A 20,843-nucleotide genomic window follows, 5' to 3' on the forward strand; every position below is an offset into this window, starting at 1 on the left:
ATACCTCTCATTTGTGGATGCCTGATAGCTTTGTATCAGGCTGTCCACCAGACTACTCATATCAAAGTAGAAGGAGGCTGGCAGCATCCCATACTCCAGGTTCTCGCCTGGCGTTGCGCAAACACAGTTTGGGCTGCCCCTCATCGAGTTTCTCGCTAGTGGACTCCCTGGGGGTGTCCCAGGTGGGGGTTCTTCTGGTTCTTGTGTCAGGATCACCCACCCATCCAGGCCTTCAGCTAAGCTCACCATCCCTTCCTTGAACTCTGTTGGGGTGGTTTCTTTCCACTCTAACACTCTAAGAGGACATAGGTAAAATCTTCCTGCACATCCTGCTTTAAGTCTAGCAAATAGCAGCCTTGCCCTGGCACCACCTTCCGCATTAATTTCCGCACCTCCTTATCAAACCATTGGTCACCTGGGAGTCTCAGAATGGTGGTTTTTCTGGGCCGCACCTCCAAACTCTTGACTCCACTGAGGGGCAGTATCTGGCTCCATAACTTCTTCCACTCTTGACCCCTCTCCTGGTCTATTCAGGCATTCCAGTTGGGAAATCTCGGTGGGCCCTCTTGAAGCGCACTACTCCCTTGGGAGCTGCAAAGTTGTTCGCTTTCCCACTGGTCATCCCCGACACCTGGAGCTACCCTTACCTCTGACACTTTGGGTTCCATTTGTGTAATAACACACCAACTCACTGTTTATGATTAAAATAACAGATTAAGTTTACTAAAGAATAAGCGTATATAAGGGGTTTGTCATGGTTAGAGTTTGTCTGCTTACCTGTCTCCATGTGTTGATCTCTAGAGACCAGCTGACTCTCACCTGACTGCTTTTATAATCCCTCCTCTGGCATGGCTCCAACCTAGCTCCTATCAGAGAACTCTATATTAACCTGTGCACTGCAAGCCAACCCCGCTGATCAACCTTTGTGTGTTTGGCTTCCTGTTACCTGCCGTGTGCTCTTCATTTGTTCTGTTACCAACTTTGGCGTGTCCCTGACTATCCCTGTTTGCCTGTGACCCTGAACCTTTGGCGTGAACTCTGCTGTCCTTGTCTGCTTGTGGCCCCGACCTTGGCTTATTCCCTTACTATCCCTATCCTCCTGTTGCCTCCTGGAGCCAGTTGCAGCGCAGTCCATCCTCACCACTAGTGGCTCTGGTGAACACCTGCTGGCTCGTAGACTCCGCGCCCCAGGGAATCTTATGCTCTAACCCCGGTAGGATCCGTCTTGGTGTTCTGGCGGCCCTGCCTACCTTATCACCTTGACTCCCGTCCGCAGCAGTCAGCCGTAGGGTCCACTACCTTGCGGTGCACTCCTGATCCCTACGGTGTGCATCTGTCACCTGACCTCAAGGTGACCTGACAGGGTTACAGCAACTGCACTGCTACACTAAGGTAGTACAACAGTACAGTGAATAGTCACAACAATATGCAGAAATAAGTTGGTATTTGGAAAAACCTTAAGAATGTGTCTCCAATTGGGACTGGTGCTCAGGATGCAAATGCCTGGCTGGGCACCTTCCCACTTCCAGCACACTCAAGCTGAATACAGAAATGCAAATATTTTTATGATGCAGCACAACTACAAGGGAGCTCCCCCTACTTTAATAAAGGTACAAGACCTTGCAATATAAGATGCAGTCTCTGATATTCTTTCTTCTGCTAGCTATTTGTGTTTGTAACAAATTTGTAATCCAACAGTGCAATAACAGGGGTTAACTTGAGATTAATACACAAACTGTTCCTGTAGTGCGATCCACTTGTAATTATCTCTTAAATAATTGCTTAGGAATAACACAGTGTTCCAGTGAAGTGAAGGATAGGCTTGAGGCAGTCTAAACTCAGTCTTTATTAGATTCTCCTCCATGGGACTACAGGTCCCAGCGACACTGTGCTAAGATCTAGGTATATGAAAGTCTGTAATAAACTGTGGGCAACAGCCCTCTCACCAAACTGGATATTAAGAATGTAACAGCTCTGCTCCGGTGCACTCTGTGTTGCTTCTAGTTGGCCGGCTCCGTCACGCCGATCTGCTCCACATGATGAACCGGGTCCCTCTGATGCTCTGACAGATGTCTCTGGATCCTTCCCGATCCCGTCACTCAGTCTCTTCAGCGATCAGGTGAATGGCAAAGACTGTATTTGTTCCGCTCCACAGTGGCTGTAGGCTTTGCTCTCTGGAGACCTCCTCACAGGTCCTTACAGGCAGGCCATGCATCCAGAAAGAGAAAGAAAATGGCTGTGTGTGTCCTTTTATAGCCTACCCAGCATGCAGTTCAGTACAGGGTGATCATGGGTAGGTCACCTGGCATTCTGGGTAGATAGGTCATAGCAGAATGTAAACAGACCAGCCACTTCCTGTTATCTTTCTAGTGCTTGAGAAAGGAAAATCATTCAAGTCCATTTCCTGTTATTGGCCGCTAGATGGCCCCTATACTAAACAATAACACTGTCCATAGGCTTACATGTTAAAGCATTAGTAGGAAAAAATAGCAGAGCTACATAAGAATAAACCAACTTTATTCGATCAGTTACACTGTCTGATATAGAATACATATTTTCAGATTGAAGTTACTATTATTCTGTTCTTTGTTCTGTAGTGTAAGTCGGTCTCAGCCGATGTGTATAAAGTTCCAGTGATTGCATCTACTTCTGCGCAGAGCTGCCGGTGACTGAGAGGACCTCCTGTGTGACATGAAATGTTCTCCGGTCTTCTGTGTCTTTTTACTGCCGATACTCCTCATTCCCATCACATCCTATGGAAAAGCATTGACCCGAAGATTAGCATATGCTTGTAGAACTAGGAGGGTAAAGCCATGGTTTGAGTATGAATATCACCAGAAGGGAGATTTCATCTTTGGAGGATTAATCTCTGCTCACTTGCACACCCTATTCGCTGCAGAAATTCATCGACTAAGAAGTGGTTGGGATGGTTTTAAACACGTTTCTGTGTGTTACAGGTAAGTTTCTATTTCTCATCTCACTCTCTCTGTATAACCCAACAAAGATAAATCTAATGTTTTGTCTTCATTATCATTGTATTGTGTTATGGAAATTTACAAATGTATCTGCTGATGTTTTATATATTGTCTCCTTATTAGAATCCAGTCTGTGTTTCTCCAATATACATGTAATACATGGGGCTTCCATAATATTGTGTTTTCAGGCCATGCTGGGATTTCTGATAAATAGTCATGTCATATCCTTATAGACGGATCCAGCAGATGGTTCCATCTCTTCCAGGAGAGAGGGAGGGAGGTGTGCTGACTTTCTATAACTTGTGTGTATGATCTCCAACTATTCAGGGATGTTCGCAATAAAGGCAATTCACAGCATAGCAGTAAGTCAGCCTGGTGACAACAATTACTGAATAGCAATTACTTAGGTATGCAACACTGTACCCAAATTCAAATATTTTTTTTTTTTTGAGACAGATAGAGCTTTCTTTTGGTATGGAAGAGCCCTGGGGCCATCAAAAATTTTTTTTTTCAGAATTCTGAGTTTGAAAGTCAGAATTCTGACTTTGAATCTCAGAATTCTGACTTTCAAACTCAGAATTCTGACTTTTAATCTCAGAATTCTGACTTTTAAAGTCAGAATTGTAAATTTAAATTTTTTTTTCTTTACAGAATTCTGAGATTCAAAGTCAGAATTCTGAGTTTGAAAGTCAGAATTCTGAGATTAAAAGTCAGAATTCTGAGATTAAAAGTCAGAATTCTGAGATTAAAAGTCAGAATTCTGAGTTTGAAAGTCAGAATTCTGAGATTAAAAGTCAGAATTCTGAGATTAAAAGTCAGAATTCTGAGTTTGAAAGTCAGAATTCTGAGATTCAAAGTCAGAATTCTGAGATTCAAAGTCAGAATTCTGACTTTTAATCTCAGAATTCTGAGTTTGAAAGTCAGAATTCTGACTTTGAATCTCAGAATTCTGACTTTTAATCTCAGAATTCTGAGATTCAAAGTCAGAATTCTGACTTTTAATCTCAGAATTCTGAGTTTGAAAGTCAGAATTCTGACTTTTAATCTCAGAATTCTGAGATTCAAAGTCAGAATTCTGAGTTTATAAATATAGTAGTCTCTATTAAGAAGATTTTTAGGACCAATGAGCAATAATGTAGTAACACCCACAGACCATCATTCTGCAGCTATACATGTCTGCTCTGTACACCTATCTTAGGTTATAGCACACAGTATAGGGAAGCAGTGCTGGGTTCTCTGGTTCTTCTACTGTATAAATAGTTTGCTGTCTTATTCCTCTCTGTCTTCTGCTCCAACAAGAAGAGCCATGCTGAAAACGTGTGTATTGTGTGTGTGTGTGGGGGGGGACACAGCTTCTATACATAACAGAAAACAATGGCCAGCACAGCTCAGCACCCCAACTTGTAGGAAACATTGCACTATTGTCCCTAAATTGAGGCAATTGTGAATGGCTAGAAGGCAGCAGGACAATGTGTTTTATGGCCCTAACGGATTGATCATGGCAATTACTTATCTGAACTAACAGTTGTTTCACAAACAATTAACCTCATATTAAACAAAAAAGATAACAAACGTAAGTAATGAGAGTTAGTATAGTGGTTAGAGCAGCAGGCTTAAGTAGGTGAGGTCAAGGGTTCTAATCCAGGTGATAATATATTTTTTATATATATATATATATTTTTTAAATATTAATTAGTAAGCGCTTAAATTGTATTTTATCAATATATCCAAATTGATTTCAAGGTATATTAACAAAGACACACTGATATATTGAGCACACAAAGTTGTAGTATATGCTGGCTACTATAAATTAGAGAGTAGAGATTTAGAAGAAAAAAATGTATATATATTAGGGTGATCAGATGGGAGCATTAAGGTGTCATCTTCAGTTTCCCTGGGGGCGGTTCACAATTTCAGAAGACTGGTCATAACAGATCGATCATATCAATTACTTGTCTGGACTAGTACAGTGGTTTCACTGAGAATTAATCTCATATTAAACTTAAAAATCACTCATTAAAAGTGTTTGAGTGATAGCATAATGATTAGAGCGACAGGCTTATAGTGTTGAAGTTGTTGGTTCTAGTCCTGGTCAGAACTTGTTATATATATATTGATTTTATATTAAACTTATTTTAAAGTATGAGTTAGTGAGGGCTTAAATTGTATTTTATTGATATATCTAAATTGATTTCAAGGTATATTAACAAAGACATATTGATAAAATTGTTCTATATGCTGACTACTATAAGACCCCTTTCACACTGGGGTGCTTTGCAGGCGCTACAGCGCTAAAAATAGTGCCTGCAAAGCGCCCTGAAAGAGCCGCTGCTGTGTCTCCAATGTGAAAGCCCCGAGGGCTTTCACACTGGAGTGGTGCACTGGCAGGCCACTACAAAAAGTCCTGCTAGCAGCATCTTTGGAACGGTGAAGGAGCGGTGAAGCTTTGTGGTGGTTTTAACCCTTTCTCAGCCTCTAGTGGGGGCAAAAGCTCCACGCTAATGACCGAATAGCGCCACAAAATTGGCAGTAAAGCACCAATAAAATAGCGGTGTTTTACCGCCAACACACCCACCGCGCCAGTGTGAAAGGGGCTTAAATTAGATTTGTAAAAAAAATCCCTACTCTGTGTATATATTAGGATGATTTTGGTAACATGGGGCCAGTTCTCAATTTCAGAAGACTGTCCCTGGAAGCTTCATGATAACCACCATGTCTCACGACTCAGCCCTGGGCTCTGTACTATAAGGTAATCTGTGTGTGTGTACTACAATGCACATGCACCCGCCGATATCTCCCCTTCACTGATTGGCTGTAGTTTATCCCCATTGAGGCAGCGCCATTTTCCTCTTAGCTACACCGTTGACACGGGGAATTTTTTTCCCAGCTAATGACATCACCAATACAGGGTAATTTTTTCCATCCAGTGACACCACCGATGCAGGGTCATTTTTTTTCCATCCAATGATACCACTGATGCAGGGTAATTGTTTTCCATACAATGACACCACTGATGCAGTGTCATTTTTTCCATCCAGTGACACCAACGTTGCAGGGTTATTTTTTCTATCCAGTGACACCACAGATGCAGGGTTATATTCAGACAGCTGCTGCTCACCTTCCATTGGCTGCCCTGGCTTCCTAACTTTCTCTGAGCTGGACTGGCAGAGGGCGGGCACTTCGTGATTGAGGGAGCTGGGGGGGTTACGAGAGGAGGGCAGAGTAACAGTCTGGGACACATGGGAAATCACCGTGCTGCACCTGCTTTCGTACAATCAATCCCCATAGCGATGCCGCTGGCACCCCTGGCCTGGAGGAGGGGGTGGCTCGGGCTGCTGCGGTTGACAGTCTGGAGATCATGCCACACTCACGGGTGTCCGTCAGCCCGTCGTCAAATGCGGGAGACTTGGGATGTCTGCATTGCCATCATATAATGCTGATTGAACAGAAATGCTATTACACACTGCTCACTACCCTGTCACTACATTGTGTTTAATGACTGCCATGACACTGCCAGTACATACAGCTCATGGCCTCCTCTGCACTGCCACTACCAGGGCTGTCTCTACTACTCATTGGACTCTAGGCAAACATTTTCTTGGGCCCCCCCTCCCCACCTAAGAAATACAACAGATAGCAGCTAGACTCAAGAATCAGTTTACTGCAGCAGATCAGGTAGCGATTGTGATTGGTTGCCAGAGGTTGCAGCACATCATTGCCATTGATTAAATGGTTGCTAGAGGTTACTGCACATCATTTCTGCTTGCTGAGTGGTTGCTAGAGGTTACTGCACATCCTTAACACTCACTGATTGATTGCTAGAGGTTACTGCACATCATTATTGCTCACTGATGGGTTTCTAGAGATTACAGCAGTTCATTACTAAATTAACACAAATCTATAAAAAACTGATTCAAGCAGCGCTAATTACAAATAACTGCCACAATAAAGCAATTATTTTAACATCAGTCCTTTTTTTGTAATCCATGCTCTGTGTAGCTAAACATATAGTCCATATATCAGATCATGGAAATCACTATCAGACGCTGTATAAAAAATTCTATTGCAGATTCATAAAGCGGAATGAATGCAGAATGCTGACACCGACAAACACCACCTTCACACGTGCACAGGTTGAAACAGGGGGCGTGTGGAAGAGACCACCCTTGATACAACCCTTACCAGAAAAAGGTTCAATCTGGCGTATACATATACAATCAAAAAGTGGCAGCAATCTTCGTTTTCTTATCCACCTCTGCGCTCATCCCCCTCAAAATTCAGTGAAAGAGAAGAACAGCGGACATAGCGTAATCTAATTTAAAACATCTTTAATGCTATTTATATAACTTCACAGTGTACACTCACAAACAAAGGATAATGTCATAGCGTTGTTCACAATATGTCAGAAGAACCAGATAGATACAACGTCTCCTACCGCTCACTGCTACTATAGCCGACGGAGGATCCAACTGCCTTCCTAAGACTTCAGGCGTGGTTACACTTGTCATATGGCTGTTCACTGATTGGTTGCTAGAGGTTACTGCACATCATTATCTCTGCATCAACTTGTGGGTGTGGTTAAACTGCACTAAACAGTGAGGCATTGTTACATACCAAGATTTTAGGAGTGCACTATATACAGAGTGCAGGGTTGAGGAGTGTGCTACGTACAGAGTGCAGAGTTGAGGAGTGCACTATATGCAGAGTTGAGGGGTGCACTATATGCAGAGTTGAGGGGTGCACTATATGCAAAGTGCAGGGTTGAGGATTCCTTTAGTACAGAGTGCAGGTTTAAGGGGTGCGCTATGTGAAGAGTGCAGGGTTGAGGGGTTCTCTATGTGCAGGGTTGAAGGGTCCTCTATGGGCAGAGTGCAGGATTGAGGGCAGAGGCGTAACTAGAAACATAAGGGCCCTGGAGAAAGAAACCATGAAGGGCCCCCCTGACCCCCCCTTTGCACCAAAGCCAAGGGGCTTCCAGTTCTGGGAGGGCATTCATGGACAAACTCCCAGAGCCCTGCCTCCTGTGTGCCCCCTGGGGCACACAACCAGTGCACTCTGTAGCTGCTGTGTCCTTCAGACACAGCTGATCACAGATCACGGTAATCCCTACTCTGTGTATATATTAGGATGATTTTGGTAACATGGGGCCAGTTCTCAATTTCAGAAGACTGTCCCTGGAAGCTGCATGAATACCACCATGTCTCACGACTCAGCCCTGGGCTCTGTACTATAAGGTAATCTGTGCGTGTGTACTACAATGCACATGCACACGCCGATATCTCCCCTTCACTGATTGGCTGTAGTTTATCCCCACTGACACTGAGGCAGCGCCATTTTCCTCTTAGCTACAATGTTGACACAGGGAAATTTTTTTATAGCTAATGACACCACCGATGCAGGGTCATTTTTTTCCATCCAGTGGCACCACCGATGCAGGTTCTTTTTTTCCATCCAGTGACACCACCAATGCAGGGTTATTTTTCTTCTTTACTACTGTTAGCCCCTTATGTGTGCGCCAGTTTTAAACTCTTACATATTGCAAATATACTGTATATGCATATACAGGTACAGTATTTTGCTCTGTATGCTATTCTGCACTCTGTACGTAGCACACTCCTCAACCCTGCACTCTGTATATAGTGCACTCCTAAAATCTTGGTATGTAACAATGCCTCACTGTTTAGTGCAGTTTAACCACACTCACAAGTTGATGCAGAGATAATGATGTGCAGTAACCTCTAGCAACCAATCAGTGAACAGCCATATGACAAGTGTAACCACGCCTGAAGTCTTAGGAAGGCAGTCGGATCCTCCGTCGGCTATAGTAGCAGTGAGCGGTAGGAGACGTTGTATCTATCTGGTTCTTCTGACATATTGTGAACAACGCTATGACATTATCCTTTGTTTGTGAGTGTACACTGTGAAGTTATATAAATAGCATTAAAGATGTTTTAAATTAGATTACGCTATGTCCGCTGTTCTTCTCTTTCACTGAATTTTGAGGGGGATGAGCGCAGAGGTGGATAAGAAAACGAAGATTGCTGCCACTTTTTGATTGTATATGTATACGCCAGATTGAACCTTTTTCTGGTAAGGGTTGTATCAAGGGTGGTCTCTTCCACACGCCCCCTGTTTCAACCTGTGCACGTGTGAAGGTGGTGTTTGTCGGTGTCAGCATTCTGCATTCATTCCGCTTTATGAATCTGCAATAGAATTTTTTATACAGCGTCTGATAGTGATTTCCATGATCTGATATATGGACTATATGTTTAGCTACACAGAGCATGGATTACAAAAAAAGGACTGATGTTAAAATAATTGCTTTATTGTGGCAGTTATTTGTAATTAGCGCTGCTTGAATCAGTTTTTTATAGATTTGTGTTAATTTAGTAATGAACTGCTGTAATCTCTAGAAACCCATCAGTGAGCAATAATGATGTGCAGTAACCTCTAGCAATCAATCAGTGAGTGTTAAGGATGTGCAGTAACCTCTAGCAACCACTCAGCAAGCAGAAATGATGTGCAGTAACCTCTAGCAACCATTTAATCAATGGCAATGATGTGCTGCAACCTCTGGCAACCAATCACAATCGCTACCTGATCTGCTGCAGTAAACTGATTCTTGAGTCTAGCTGCTATCTGTTGTATTTCTTAGGTGGGGAGGGGGGGCCCAAGAAAATGTTTGCCTAGAGTCCAATGAGTAGTAGAGACAGCCCTGGTAGTGGCAGTGCAGAGGAGGCCATGAGCTGTATGTACTGGCAGTGTCATGGCAGTCATTAAACACAATGTAGTGACAGGGTAGTGAGCAGTGTGTAATAGCATTTCTGTTCAATCAGCATTATATGATGGCAATGCAGACATCCCAAGTGTCCCGCATTTGACGACGGGCTGACGGACACCCGTGAGTGTGGCATGATCTCCAGACTGTCAACCGCAGCAGCCCGAGCCACCCCCTCCTCCAGGCCAGGGGTGCCAGCGGCATCGCTATGGGGATTGATTGTACGAAAGCAGGTGCAGCACGGTGATTTCCCATGTGTCCCAGACTGTTACTCTGCCCTCCTCTCGTAACCCCCCCAGCTCCCTCAATCACGAAGTGCCCGCCCTCTGCCAGTCCAGCTCAGAGAAAGTTAGGAAGCCAGGGCAGCCAATGGAAGGTGAGCAGCAGCTGTCTGAATATAACCCTGCATCTGTGGTGTCACTGGATAGAAAAAATAACCCTGCAACGTTGGTGTCACTGGATGGAAAAAATGACACTGCATCAGTGGTGTCATTGTATGGAAAACAATTACCCTGCATCAGTGGTATCATTGGATGGAAAAAAAATGACCCTGCATCGGTGGTGTCACTGGATGGAAAAAATTACCCTGTATTGGTGATGTCATTAGCTGGGAAAAAAATTCCCCGTGTCAACGGTGTAGCTAAGAGGAAAATGGCGCTGCCTCAATGGGGATAAACTACAGCCAATCAGTGAAGGGGAGATATCGGCGGGTGCATGTGCATTGTAGTACACACACACAGATTACCTTATAGTACAGAGCCCAGGGCTGAGTCGTGAGACATGGTGGTTATCATGAAGCTTCCAGGGACAGTCTTCTGAAATTGAGAACTGGCCCCATGTTACCAAAATCATCCTAATATATACACAGAGTAGGGATTTTTTTTACAAATCTAATTTAAGCCCCTTTCACACTGGCGCGGTGGGTGTGTTGGCGGTAAAACACCGCTATTTTATTGGTGCTTTACTGCCAATTTTGTGGCGCTATTCGGTCATTAGCGTGGAGCTTTTGCCCCCACTAGAGGCTGAGAAAGGGTTAAAACCACCACAAAGCTTCACCGCTCCTTCACCGTTCCAAAGATGCTGCTAGCAGGACTTTTTGTAGTGGCCTGCCAGTGCACCACTCCAGTGTGAAAGCCCTCGGGGCTTTCACATTGGAGACACAGCAGCTCTTTCAGGGCGCTTTGCAGGCACTATTTTTAGCGCTGTAGCGCCTGCAAAGCGACCCAGTGTGAAAGGGGTCTTATAGTAGTCAGCATATAGAACAATTTTATCAATATGTCTTTGTTAATATACCTTGAAATCAATTTAGATATATCAATAAAATACAATTTAAGCCCTCACTAACTCATACTTTAAAATAAGTTTAATATAAAATCAATATATATATAACAAGTTCTGACCAGGACTAGAACCAACAACTTCAACATTATAAGCCTGTCGCTCTAACCATTATGCTATCACTTAAAGAGGAAGTAAACCCTGATGGGTTTACTTCCTCTTTTTTTCCCTGCAAAGGTAAAGCATAATGGACTACTATGCATCGCATAGTAGCTCATTATGTGTCACTTACCTGACACAGGAGCCAGCGAAGTCGCCGCTGTCCCCTGTAGTCCGCCGCATCCATGTTGCTTGTGGCGTCTCGCAGCTCCGACGAATCACAGCGGCGCAATCGCGATGACGTCACTCCCGCGCATGCGCACGGGAGTCGCGTCTCGCAGTCCGCCGCTGCCATACGGCGAAGCCGCGATGACGTCACTCCCGCGCATGCGCACGGGAGTCGACAAATTTGGCAAATCCATTCTTGGATTTGCCGCATTTAGTGCGCCTGCGCGCCGCTGTCTACGGCGCATGCGCCGTAGACAGCGGTGCCCATTTTCGGGCAAATATCTCCTAAACCATATAGGTTTAGGAGATATTGCTTGGACCTACAGGTAAGCCTTAATCTAGGCTTACCTATAGGTCCAAGTTGTTTGGAAGGGTTTACTTCCTCTTTAAAGACTTTTAATGAGTGATTTTTAAGTTTAATATGAGATCAATTCTCAGTGAAACCATTGTACCAGTCCAGACAAGTAATTGATATGATCGATCTGTTATGACCAGTCTCCTGAAATTGTGAACCGCCCCCAGGGAAACTGAAGATGACACCTTAATGCTCTCATTTGATCACCCTAATATATATACATTTTTTTCTTCTAAATCTCTACTCTCTAATTTATAGTAGCCAGCATATACTACAACTTTGTGTGCTCAATATATCAGTGTGTCTTTGTTAATATACCTTGAAATCAATTTGGATATATTGATAAAATACAATTTAAGCCCTCACTATCTCATATTTAAAAAAAAAAATATATTGTCACCTGGATTAGAACCCTTGACCTCACCTACAAAAGCTTGGAGCTCTAACCACTATACTAACTCTCATTACTTACATTTGTTGTCTTTTTTGTTTAATATGAGGTTAATTGTTTGTGAAACAACTGTTAGTTCAGATAAGTAATTGCCATGATCAATCCGTTAGGGCCATAAAACACATTGTCCTGCTGCCTTCTAGCCATTCACAATTGCCTCAATTTAGGGACAATAGTGCAATGTTTCCTACAAGTTGGGGTGCTGAGCTGTGCTGGCCATTGTTTTCTGTTATGTATAGAAGCTGTGTCCCCCCCCCCCACACACACACAATACACACGTTTTCAGCATGGCTCTTCTTGTTGGAGCAGAAGACAGAGAGGAATGATAAGACAGCAAACTATTTATACAGTAGAAGAACCAGAGAACCCAGCACTGCTTCCCTATACTGTGTGCTATTACCTAAGATAGGTTTACATATCCATGTACAGAGCAGACATGTATGTCTGCAGAATGATGGTCTGTGGGTGTTACTACATTATTGCTCATTGGTCCTAAAATCTTCTTAATAGAGACTACTATATTTATAAACTCAGAATTCTGACTTTGAATCTCAGAATTCTGACTTTGAAACTCAGAATTCTGACTTTGAATCTCAGAATTCTGAGATTCAAAGTCAGAATCCTGACTTTCAAACTCAGAATTCTGACTTTCAAACTCAGAATTCTGACTTTTAATCTCAGAATTCTGACTTTTAATCTCAGAATTCTGACTTTCAAACTCAGAATTCTGACTTTCAAACTCAGAATTCTGACTTTCAAACTCAGAATTCTGACTTTGAATCTCAGAATTCTGACTTTTAATCTCAGAATTCTGACTTTTAATCTCAGAATTCTGACTTTTAATCTCAGAATTCTGACTTTCAAACTCAGAATTCTGACTTTCAAACTCAGAATTCTGACTTTCAAACTCAGAATTCTGACTTTGAATCTCAGAATTCTGACTTTCAAACTCAGAATTCTGAATTTTTTTTTTTTTTGATGGCCCCAGGGCTCTTCCATATTTTGGTGATATTTAATCACGACTGTGTTTTTTCTTTATTTTTTGCTATATAAATGAAAAAAACACAGAAATGAAAAAACGAAACTTGCTTTTCTTAGTTTATTTTATAAAATTTTGCAAATAAATAATCTTTCTTCATAAATGTAGACCAACGTGTATTCTGCTAACTTTTTTTTTGGTAGAAAATAACCCAAATCAGTGTATATTATTTAGTATTTGTGGAAGTTATAGAGTCTGCAAACTATGGTATATATATTTGAAAATTGATCAGTCCTAAAGAAATGATTACCTATATCATTTCTTAAAGGCCCTAAAATGTCAGGATAGAACAAATACCCCCCAAATGACACCTTTTTGGAAAGTAGACAGTCTGAGGTAATTAGTAAGAGATGTGGTGAGTTTTTTGAAGTTTTAATTTTTAGCGAAATGTTTGGGTAAATTATGAAAGTACGGTAAATAAAATGTGTTTTTCCATAACGTTGGCATTTTAAGTTCTCACCTAAAATGACACCCCATAATATATTCTGCTACTACTCCTGGGTATTGTGATGCCACATGTGAGACTTTTTTTTTTTTTTTTTTTTACAGCTTAGCAACATGGATAGGCACAAAATCAAATGAGCAACTAAATATAAAAATAAAAATATAAAATAATAATAAAAAAATCCAGCATTTATTAAGAAAAAATATTCCATCTTTGAGGTCTTACCTATCGGTAAGTGGCTTGTGAGCGGGGTGCGCACTCGGGTGTGAAGGGGTGTATACACACACAGGATAATTGGATTTGGGGGTCGCATACATTAATTTATGGACTGTCGGCACTGAGAATATATTGATGGACTGCTTTGCACTGAGCTTTTTTCCTATATAAATTTTACTTGGATGTTTCTGAGTCAATTTTTGCACATAATTATGTTTGTTTAACCACTTGCCGACCGCCGCACGACGATGTACGTCCTATTTTTGAAGAGGGATATCTCGGTAACGGCAGCAGCTGCTGCCACAACCGAGATATCCATCTCTTCAGGCGGCGGTCGGCTGTACGATAACGGTGGTCTCCGCAGCGGATTCGGCGCGAGATCACCGCTATCAGCGGCGGGAGAGGTGCCACCCCCCCTCCCGCCGCCCTCCCGCACCTTCCGCCGCTTACCGGAGCCGTCGGTAGCGGCGGAGGCGATCGGGTCCTTCCATCGGCTGGGCATAGAGACAAGTGAGGCTAAGATGGCCCCCACTCGTCTCTATACCATAGGAGGGCGGAAGCGATGTCAAAACGTCACTTCCGCCCATACCTCTTAAAGGTATATATTTTTTTTAAATGTCAGATTTTCTTTTTTTTTTTCTTTTTTTATTTTTTTTGCATTTTAGCCCAAATATGAGATCTGAGGACTTTTTGACCCCCAGATCTCATATTTAAGAGGACCTGTCATGCTTTTTTCTATTACAAGGGATGTTTACATTCCTTGTAATAGGAATAAAAGTGATCCATTTTATTTATTTTTTTAAAACAGTGTAAAAATAAATAAAATCAATTAAAATAAATAAGAAAAACATTTTTTTTTAAAAAACACCCCGTTATGACGAGCTTGCGCACAGAAGCGAGTGCATACGTGAGTAGCGCCCGCATATGAAAACGGTAGTCAAACCACACATGTGAGGTATCGCCGCGATCGGTAGAGCGAGAGCAATAATTCTAGCCCTAGACCTCCTCTGTAACGTAAAAAATGCAACCTGTAGAATTTTTTAAATGTCGCTTATGGAGATTTTTGAGGCTAAAAGTTTGACGCCATTCCACGAGCGGGCGCAATTTTGAAGCGTGACATGTTGGGTATCAATTTACTCGGCATACCATTATCTTTCACAGTATAAAAAAAATTGGGCTAATTTTACTGTTGTCTTATTTTTTTATTCAAAAAAGTGAATTTTTTCCAAAAAAAGTGCGCTTGTAAGACCGCTGCGCAAATACGGTGTGAAAAAAAGTATTTCAATGACCGCCATTTTATTCTCTAGGGTGTTAGAAAAAAAACAATATAAAATGTTTGGGGGTTCTAAGTAATTTTCTAGCAAAAAAAACTTTTTTAAACATGGAAACACCAAGTCTGAAAAAGAGGCCTGGTCCTTAAGTGGTTAAACACTTTATTTGCTTTATCATTTGATTGAAGTATTGATGCACTAGCACTTTATATTGATAGCACGACACGTTTTATTCATAGTATTTGTTAGCTATTATTATATAATACATAATATTAATAATATAATATAATATTAATAATATAATATTATAATAATATAATATTATATAATACATAGAATTAGTTAGCATGTGGATATACAGTGAGTTCAGCTGTCACTGTTTTAGTGTTTAGTTACTCAGATCATTGCAGTTTTTACACTTCGCACAAACATTTTTGTTTTCAGGATTGTATAAACGTTGTCCACATAAAGGTGGTACCCCTGCTTGAAGAGGGGTTATACAAGGTCCCGGGCAATTTTTCTGCTGGTCCCCATAAAGTTTGAGCAATCAGGGGGATCCAACTGGTTGTCCTTTCCTCCATAAACCTGGAAATTGTACAAATACCCATGTGACCCTTTCACAGAGTTTGTATATCTTCACTCCGTATCTGGTCCATTTACTTGGAATGTATTGTTTTATGACCAGCCTCCCGGTAAAATGGACAAGGGACTCATCGACATATATGTTTGTCAGGACAATATATTTCAGAAAATTTTGGGTTAAAATAATTGATCAGTGACCTCATTTTACCCGGCCACAGGGATAGTCCTTGGAGTGTAGAAAGCACAAGTATTTTATAGCGGGTTCTGGTGGTGGAATAGATTGGCATATATGGTTATTGGGGTTTGTGGACCAATAAGCCTGCAGTTCATTTTATTTTTTTTAAAGAAACACTTTAAATTCTTGAATTGTCAGGGGTTTCCACTCAAACAGATGGGCATAAACAGAGCTGGGATTTTTGGTGGTATACTGCTGGGCATAAAGGTTGCATTGGTCCACAAATGAATAAAAAATAAATTAAAGAGGAAGTAAAGGCAGTTGAAAAAAAAAAAAAAGCAACCTGCAAGGCAAAGGCATAATGAGCTAGTATGCTATGCATACTAGCTCATTATGCCTTTGCCTTGTAGGTTGCTTTTTTTTTTTGCAACTGCCTTTACTTCCTCTTTAATTTATTTTTCACAAGAGCTTTTTTTTTTTATTAATTTGTGGACCAATGCAACCTTTATGAATAACTTACCTGAGAGCGAAGCCCCCGAAGCGGTCCTCCGTCTTCATGTTCGCCGCTGCCATGTATCCCGGAGTGACTTCTGGGTCTCGGTGCTCCAGTGCTGTGATTCGCCGGAGCCGCGATGACATCACTCCCGCGCATGCGCACGGGAGCCGACACGAGCGGCATATCGTTGCGATCTGCGGCCTGCCCAGTGCGCCTGTGAGACGCTGTCTACGGCGCATGTGCCGTAGACAGCGGTGGCTGTCTTTTTGTAAATATCTCCTAAACCATATAGGTTTAGGAGATATTTCTTGGACCTACAGGTAAGCCTTAATCTAGGCTTATCTGTAGGTCAAAGTGGTTTATAGGGGTTTACAACCACTTTAAAAGTAAATGGGAGTAAAATTGGGGGTTTCTGCCTGAATTCCTGGCTGCACTATGAATATGGAGATTATAGGTGCTCCTGAATTTGAAGGTAATATATGGGCCATAATCCTTGGTGGCCTTTCACTTGGGTGAATTGCACTGCTAGTCCTAGCCATGTTACAGGGAGGTATAGAGCTGCTGGTTGTAGCCTGCTGCTCCTCAAAATGCCTCATCTTTTTTGTTGGAACCCTTTCTTCTTCTGAATTAGATACTGAACTGAGGCTGTCTACATGTTCATATTCAGGTGTAGATTTTTTTGTCATGGCATCATCCCTGCACCCCCTGAAACCCTCTTCCAGCACTTTTAATCTAGAACACATCTCTTCTGCTCCTCATGCCCTCTCTTCCAAAACGTCTCACCACTGCATCTCCTGCACACTGCTCATTCATTTCCACTTCTGCAACCACTCTTCCAGCACTACTCACCTCTGCACCTCCTGCACCCTTCGTCCAGACCTACTCACCCCTGCACCCTTCTTCCAGAACTACTCACTTCTGCACCTCCTGCACCCCTCTTCCAGCACTGCTCAGCTCTGCACCTCCTGCACCCTTCTTCCAGCACTACTCACTCCTGCACCTCCTGCAACCCTTTTCCAGCACAGTTCATCCCTGCATGCCCTGCGCCCTTCTTCCAGCACTGCTCACCTCTGCACCTCTTGTGCCCCTCTTCCAGCACTGCTCACCTCTGCAACCCTCTTCCAGCACTGCTCACCTCTGCAACCCTCTTCCAGCACTGCTCACCTCTGCACCTTCTGTGCCCCTCTTCCAGCACTGCTCACCTCTGCACCTCTTGTGCCCCTCTTCCAGCATTGCTCATCCCTGCACCTCCTGCACCCCTCTTCCAGCATTGCTCATCCCCGCACCCCCAGGACACTAAGCAATAGAGATTTCCAAATTTTACCATGTTTACCAGATATCATTAGCAGTCTACTGTTTGTAATTTAAGTTGTCTGCAATTGTCTTTTAACTTTTAATTATTATTGTTTGAAAACCTCTCAATATCCTGCAGTGTTGACCTTGAAGAGTACAGAAGCATCTTGGTGATGATCTTACTTGTCAATCAGATTAACAATGACCCCAATTTTCTGCCCAATATTACCCTGGGCTATAATATATTTAGTACATGTAATGATCCAATGAAAACTTTGGGATATACCATAAAGATATTGTGTGGATTTTGGGAAGCTCCTAATTATTGCTGCAGAGATCGTGGAGAAGTGGTTGGTTTTATTGGTGACAGCTCTCGCAATACAAATCAGGCATTGGCCCAGTTACTTAGTCTGTATTGGTATACACAGGTAAGTAATCACTTCATTATATTATGTATGTAGCGGCCATAACCCGTTGCAGGGCAGCCTTGACTTAATGGGCTTACCGGTTACCTTCTCTTGGCCTGCTGCTCCGCGTCTAGGTGTTCCCAGGGTTGATACCCAACGACTTGTACACTGACACAGATGAAGTCCTTTCAAAAAGGTTTATTTTGCAGTAGAACTTTCACAAAACACCGTCTCTTTGGGAACAGAGGGCACGGATGAAGAACTCAGGTACCTTGAACTGCAGGTTTAGCAAAGTCTCTATTTCCACCCAGAGAGTAGCCGCTCGTAGCTGGGCAGTTCAAAGCTGAACAGATCTCCAGCCAGAGATCATGGCAGTCAGCACGTTGACTCAAAACTTGAAGAATCAACTGAAGATGAACAGGAACCTTTTTTCACTGTACCTGGAATGTTTTCCGCTTCCTCAATAGTACTGGAAAAGTGTGAATTCATCAATGTCCTTCCCAACTCAGTAACCAGGCACTTCTCAGGATGCCACTTGCCGGCACTCCTCCGAAGAGTCCTCCCCCGGTCATTTCCACGAGCTGTGGTGCCCCTCCAAGCCGAGAGCACACCCGGACACTGTGAATCCTTCCTCAGTTACTGCACCACGGACCAGCCGGTTCCGAGACTCGGAACAGACAGATCCCTACCCCAGACCAGACAGGTCTATCAGGGACCACTGACAGGAACATGTTGCGGGGTGTAGAACAACCCGTGACCGGGACCCCTCACGGCGCTACCCTGGTCCTGGAACCAGAACAGACCACACGGGTCTCACGAACAACTCCAGAACCCCGAACACATGACCCACACCTGCTTAAGTACCCCCTCCCAGGCTCCTCAGTGAGCCCCGACACTCCCGCTGATTGGCTCAGAGAGGGCCAATACCCAAACATCCAACCAGACTTGGTTCTGGCCTGTCATGTGCACCTCACCGTTCACATGACCAGGCAGAACTTTCAAACATAGCCTGGCCAGACAGGTGTTAAGGCCTACCTACATAATCAACCCTCAGAACCTTTATTGTCCTGAGACAAAAATGAAATTTACAATGTGTTTGACATTTGATCCCAAATGTCATCTGCTACATTTGTAACAAAAGAAGAACATGCAGCATTTTTTCCTACTGGAATGTGGCAAAACACACTGGATCACATTACACACAAAAAAAAAAACGGAAACTTTGTCGAAAAAAGCAGGGGGGGGGGACATACTGGAACCCATTGTGCATATAAGCAGTTTTGCAGAAATATCCCAGTCAAATAGACTGACCCATGTGAGAATAGGGGGTCATGCCCCTATCTGGATAACCTCATACCACCCTGGTTATTTGATTCTCGTTAGTGACAGACTTACATTTTGGTATTTCACTCCCATGGGTTGTTGACAGTTTGGGCAGGAGTGTGGTTCGGCCCTCTCCCTACGTTTCTTGGCCATTCACCCGCACAGCGGGATCCCATTTGGGACGCTCGGGCCAAACTGGGGAGGGTCTGGGAACTGAACTCCTCTACATAGTCTGTTTAGTACTCTTTGAAGTTTAATGGTTTTTGTTTTTTTTATTTCATCAGCATCAATCTCTTACATGGTCTGGTCTCATTTTTGTACCAGTGTTATACATTTTGTACCGACTTTATTATTGGTCTTTTGCCATTTGTGTACATCTGTTTTGATATTAGTTTGAATAAACTTTTTTGAAAACCAAAAAAACATAAAAAAAGAAAATGCATCTGGATCACAAAAAAAGTGTGCTGTGAACCAGCCCTGAGTCTATAACATAAAACACATACAGTACCTGCAAAACTGTAAAAATCGAAGGAAGGGAAGAGCTTGTAGTAAGCCTGCTTTGCAATGCAGAATACCAAGTCCCCCCTCTGAACTGGATTTCTTTTTCCATTAACTCTGTGTGACCAATCACAGCATGCGAAGGACTGTACATTGAAAAGCATTGAAGTGTTGCGCTGTTAAGAAATGTTCTGACACAAACGTCACCACTCAGGAAAATAGCTTCAAGTTTCAAGCCAGGTGGTACTGCAGTTCAGTTCTCTTCCATAAATTTAAACCTGAAATCCCAGACCCTTGCTGGAGATGCCAACAAGAAAGAGGCACACTTCTGCATGTCTGGTGGTCATGCCCCTCCCTGAAAACCTTTTGGGCACGAGTATGCCGCATAACCACCCAAGTAACCTCATACAACCTAGAGCTCAATCCAGCCCAATTTCTTCTGCATCACTCACCACTACCACCTTCGACTTACCACAAATCACTTACAATGCATATGATCAATGCAGCTAAACAATGCATCCCTGTACACTTGACAACTGGGCACTTAAACTCCCCTCCTGCCCAGACCAATTTTCATCTTTCGGTGCTCTCACACTTTGAATGACAATTACTCAGTCATATAACACTGTACCCAAAAAAAATGTTTTGTCCTTTTTTTCATACAAATAGAGCTTTCTTTTGGTGGTATTTGATCACCTCTAGGTTTTTTATTTTTTGCGCTATAAATGGAAAAAGACTGGAAATTTTGAAAAAAAACTGAAAATTTATGTCAAAATACTTACCGTAATTTTCCTTTCCGGATGGACTCCATGGCAGCCAACGTGTGGGTTCAGTCCCGCCTCCATTACCCTATAGGACGATACTCCCATAAATCTTTGCTCCCTGCCAGAGGCCGTGTTCGGTAACTATCCTACTCCAGCCATTTAGGAGGGAA

The 20,843-nt window shown here is 42.8% G+C and overlaps 1 protein-coding gene across 1 annotated transcript in view; it reads left to right on the plus strand.

The window, feature by feature from the left end:
• The first annotated feature begins 2,533 nt into the window (after positions 1-2,533).
• Positions 2,534-20,843, plus strand: part of LOC143995847 (vomeronasal type-2 receptor 26-like) — an 81,833-nt gene continuing 63,523 nt past the window's right edge. The window contains exons 1-2 of the mRNA XM_077490565.1: positions 2,534-2,957; positions 17,821-18,109. Coding sequence (XP_077346691.1) covers positions 2,692-2,957; positions 17,821-18,109 — 555 coding nt within the window. The 5' untranslated portion in view covers positions 2,534-2,691. The remainder of the gene's footprint in view (positions 2,958-17,820; positions 18,110-20,843) is intronic.

This window comes from Lithobates pipiens, unplaced genomic scaffold, assembly GCF_037356315.1.
Source record: "Lithobates pipiens isolate NorthernLeopardFrog02 unplaced genomic scaffold, aLitPip1_a1.2 Scaffold_19, whole genome shotgun sequence".
Lineage (NCBI taxonomy): Eukaryota > Metazoa > Chordata > Amphibia > Anura > Ranidae > Lithobates > Lithobates pipiens.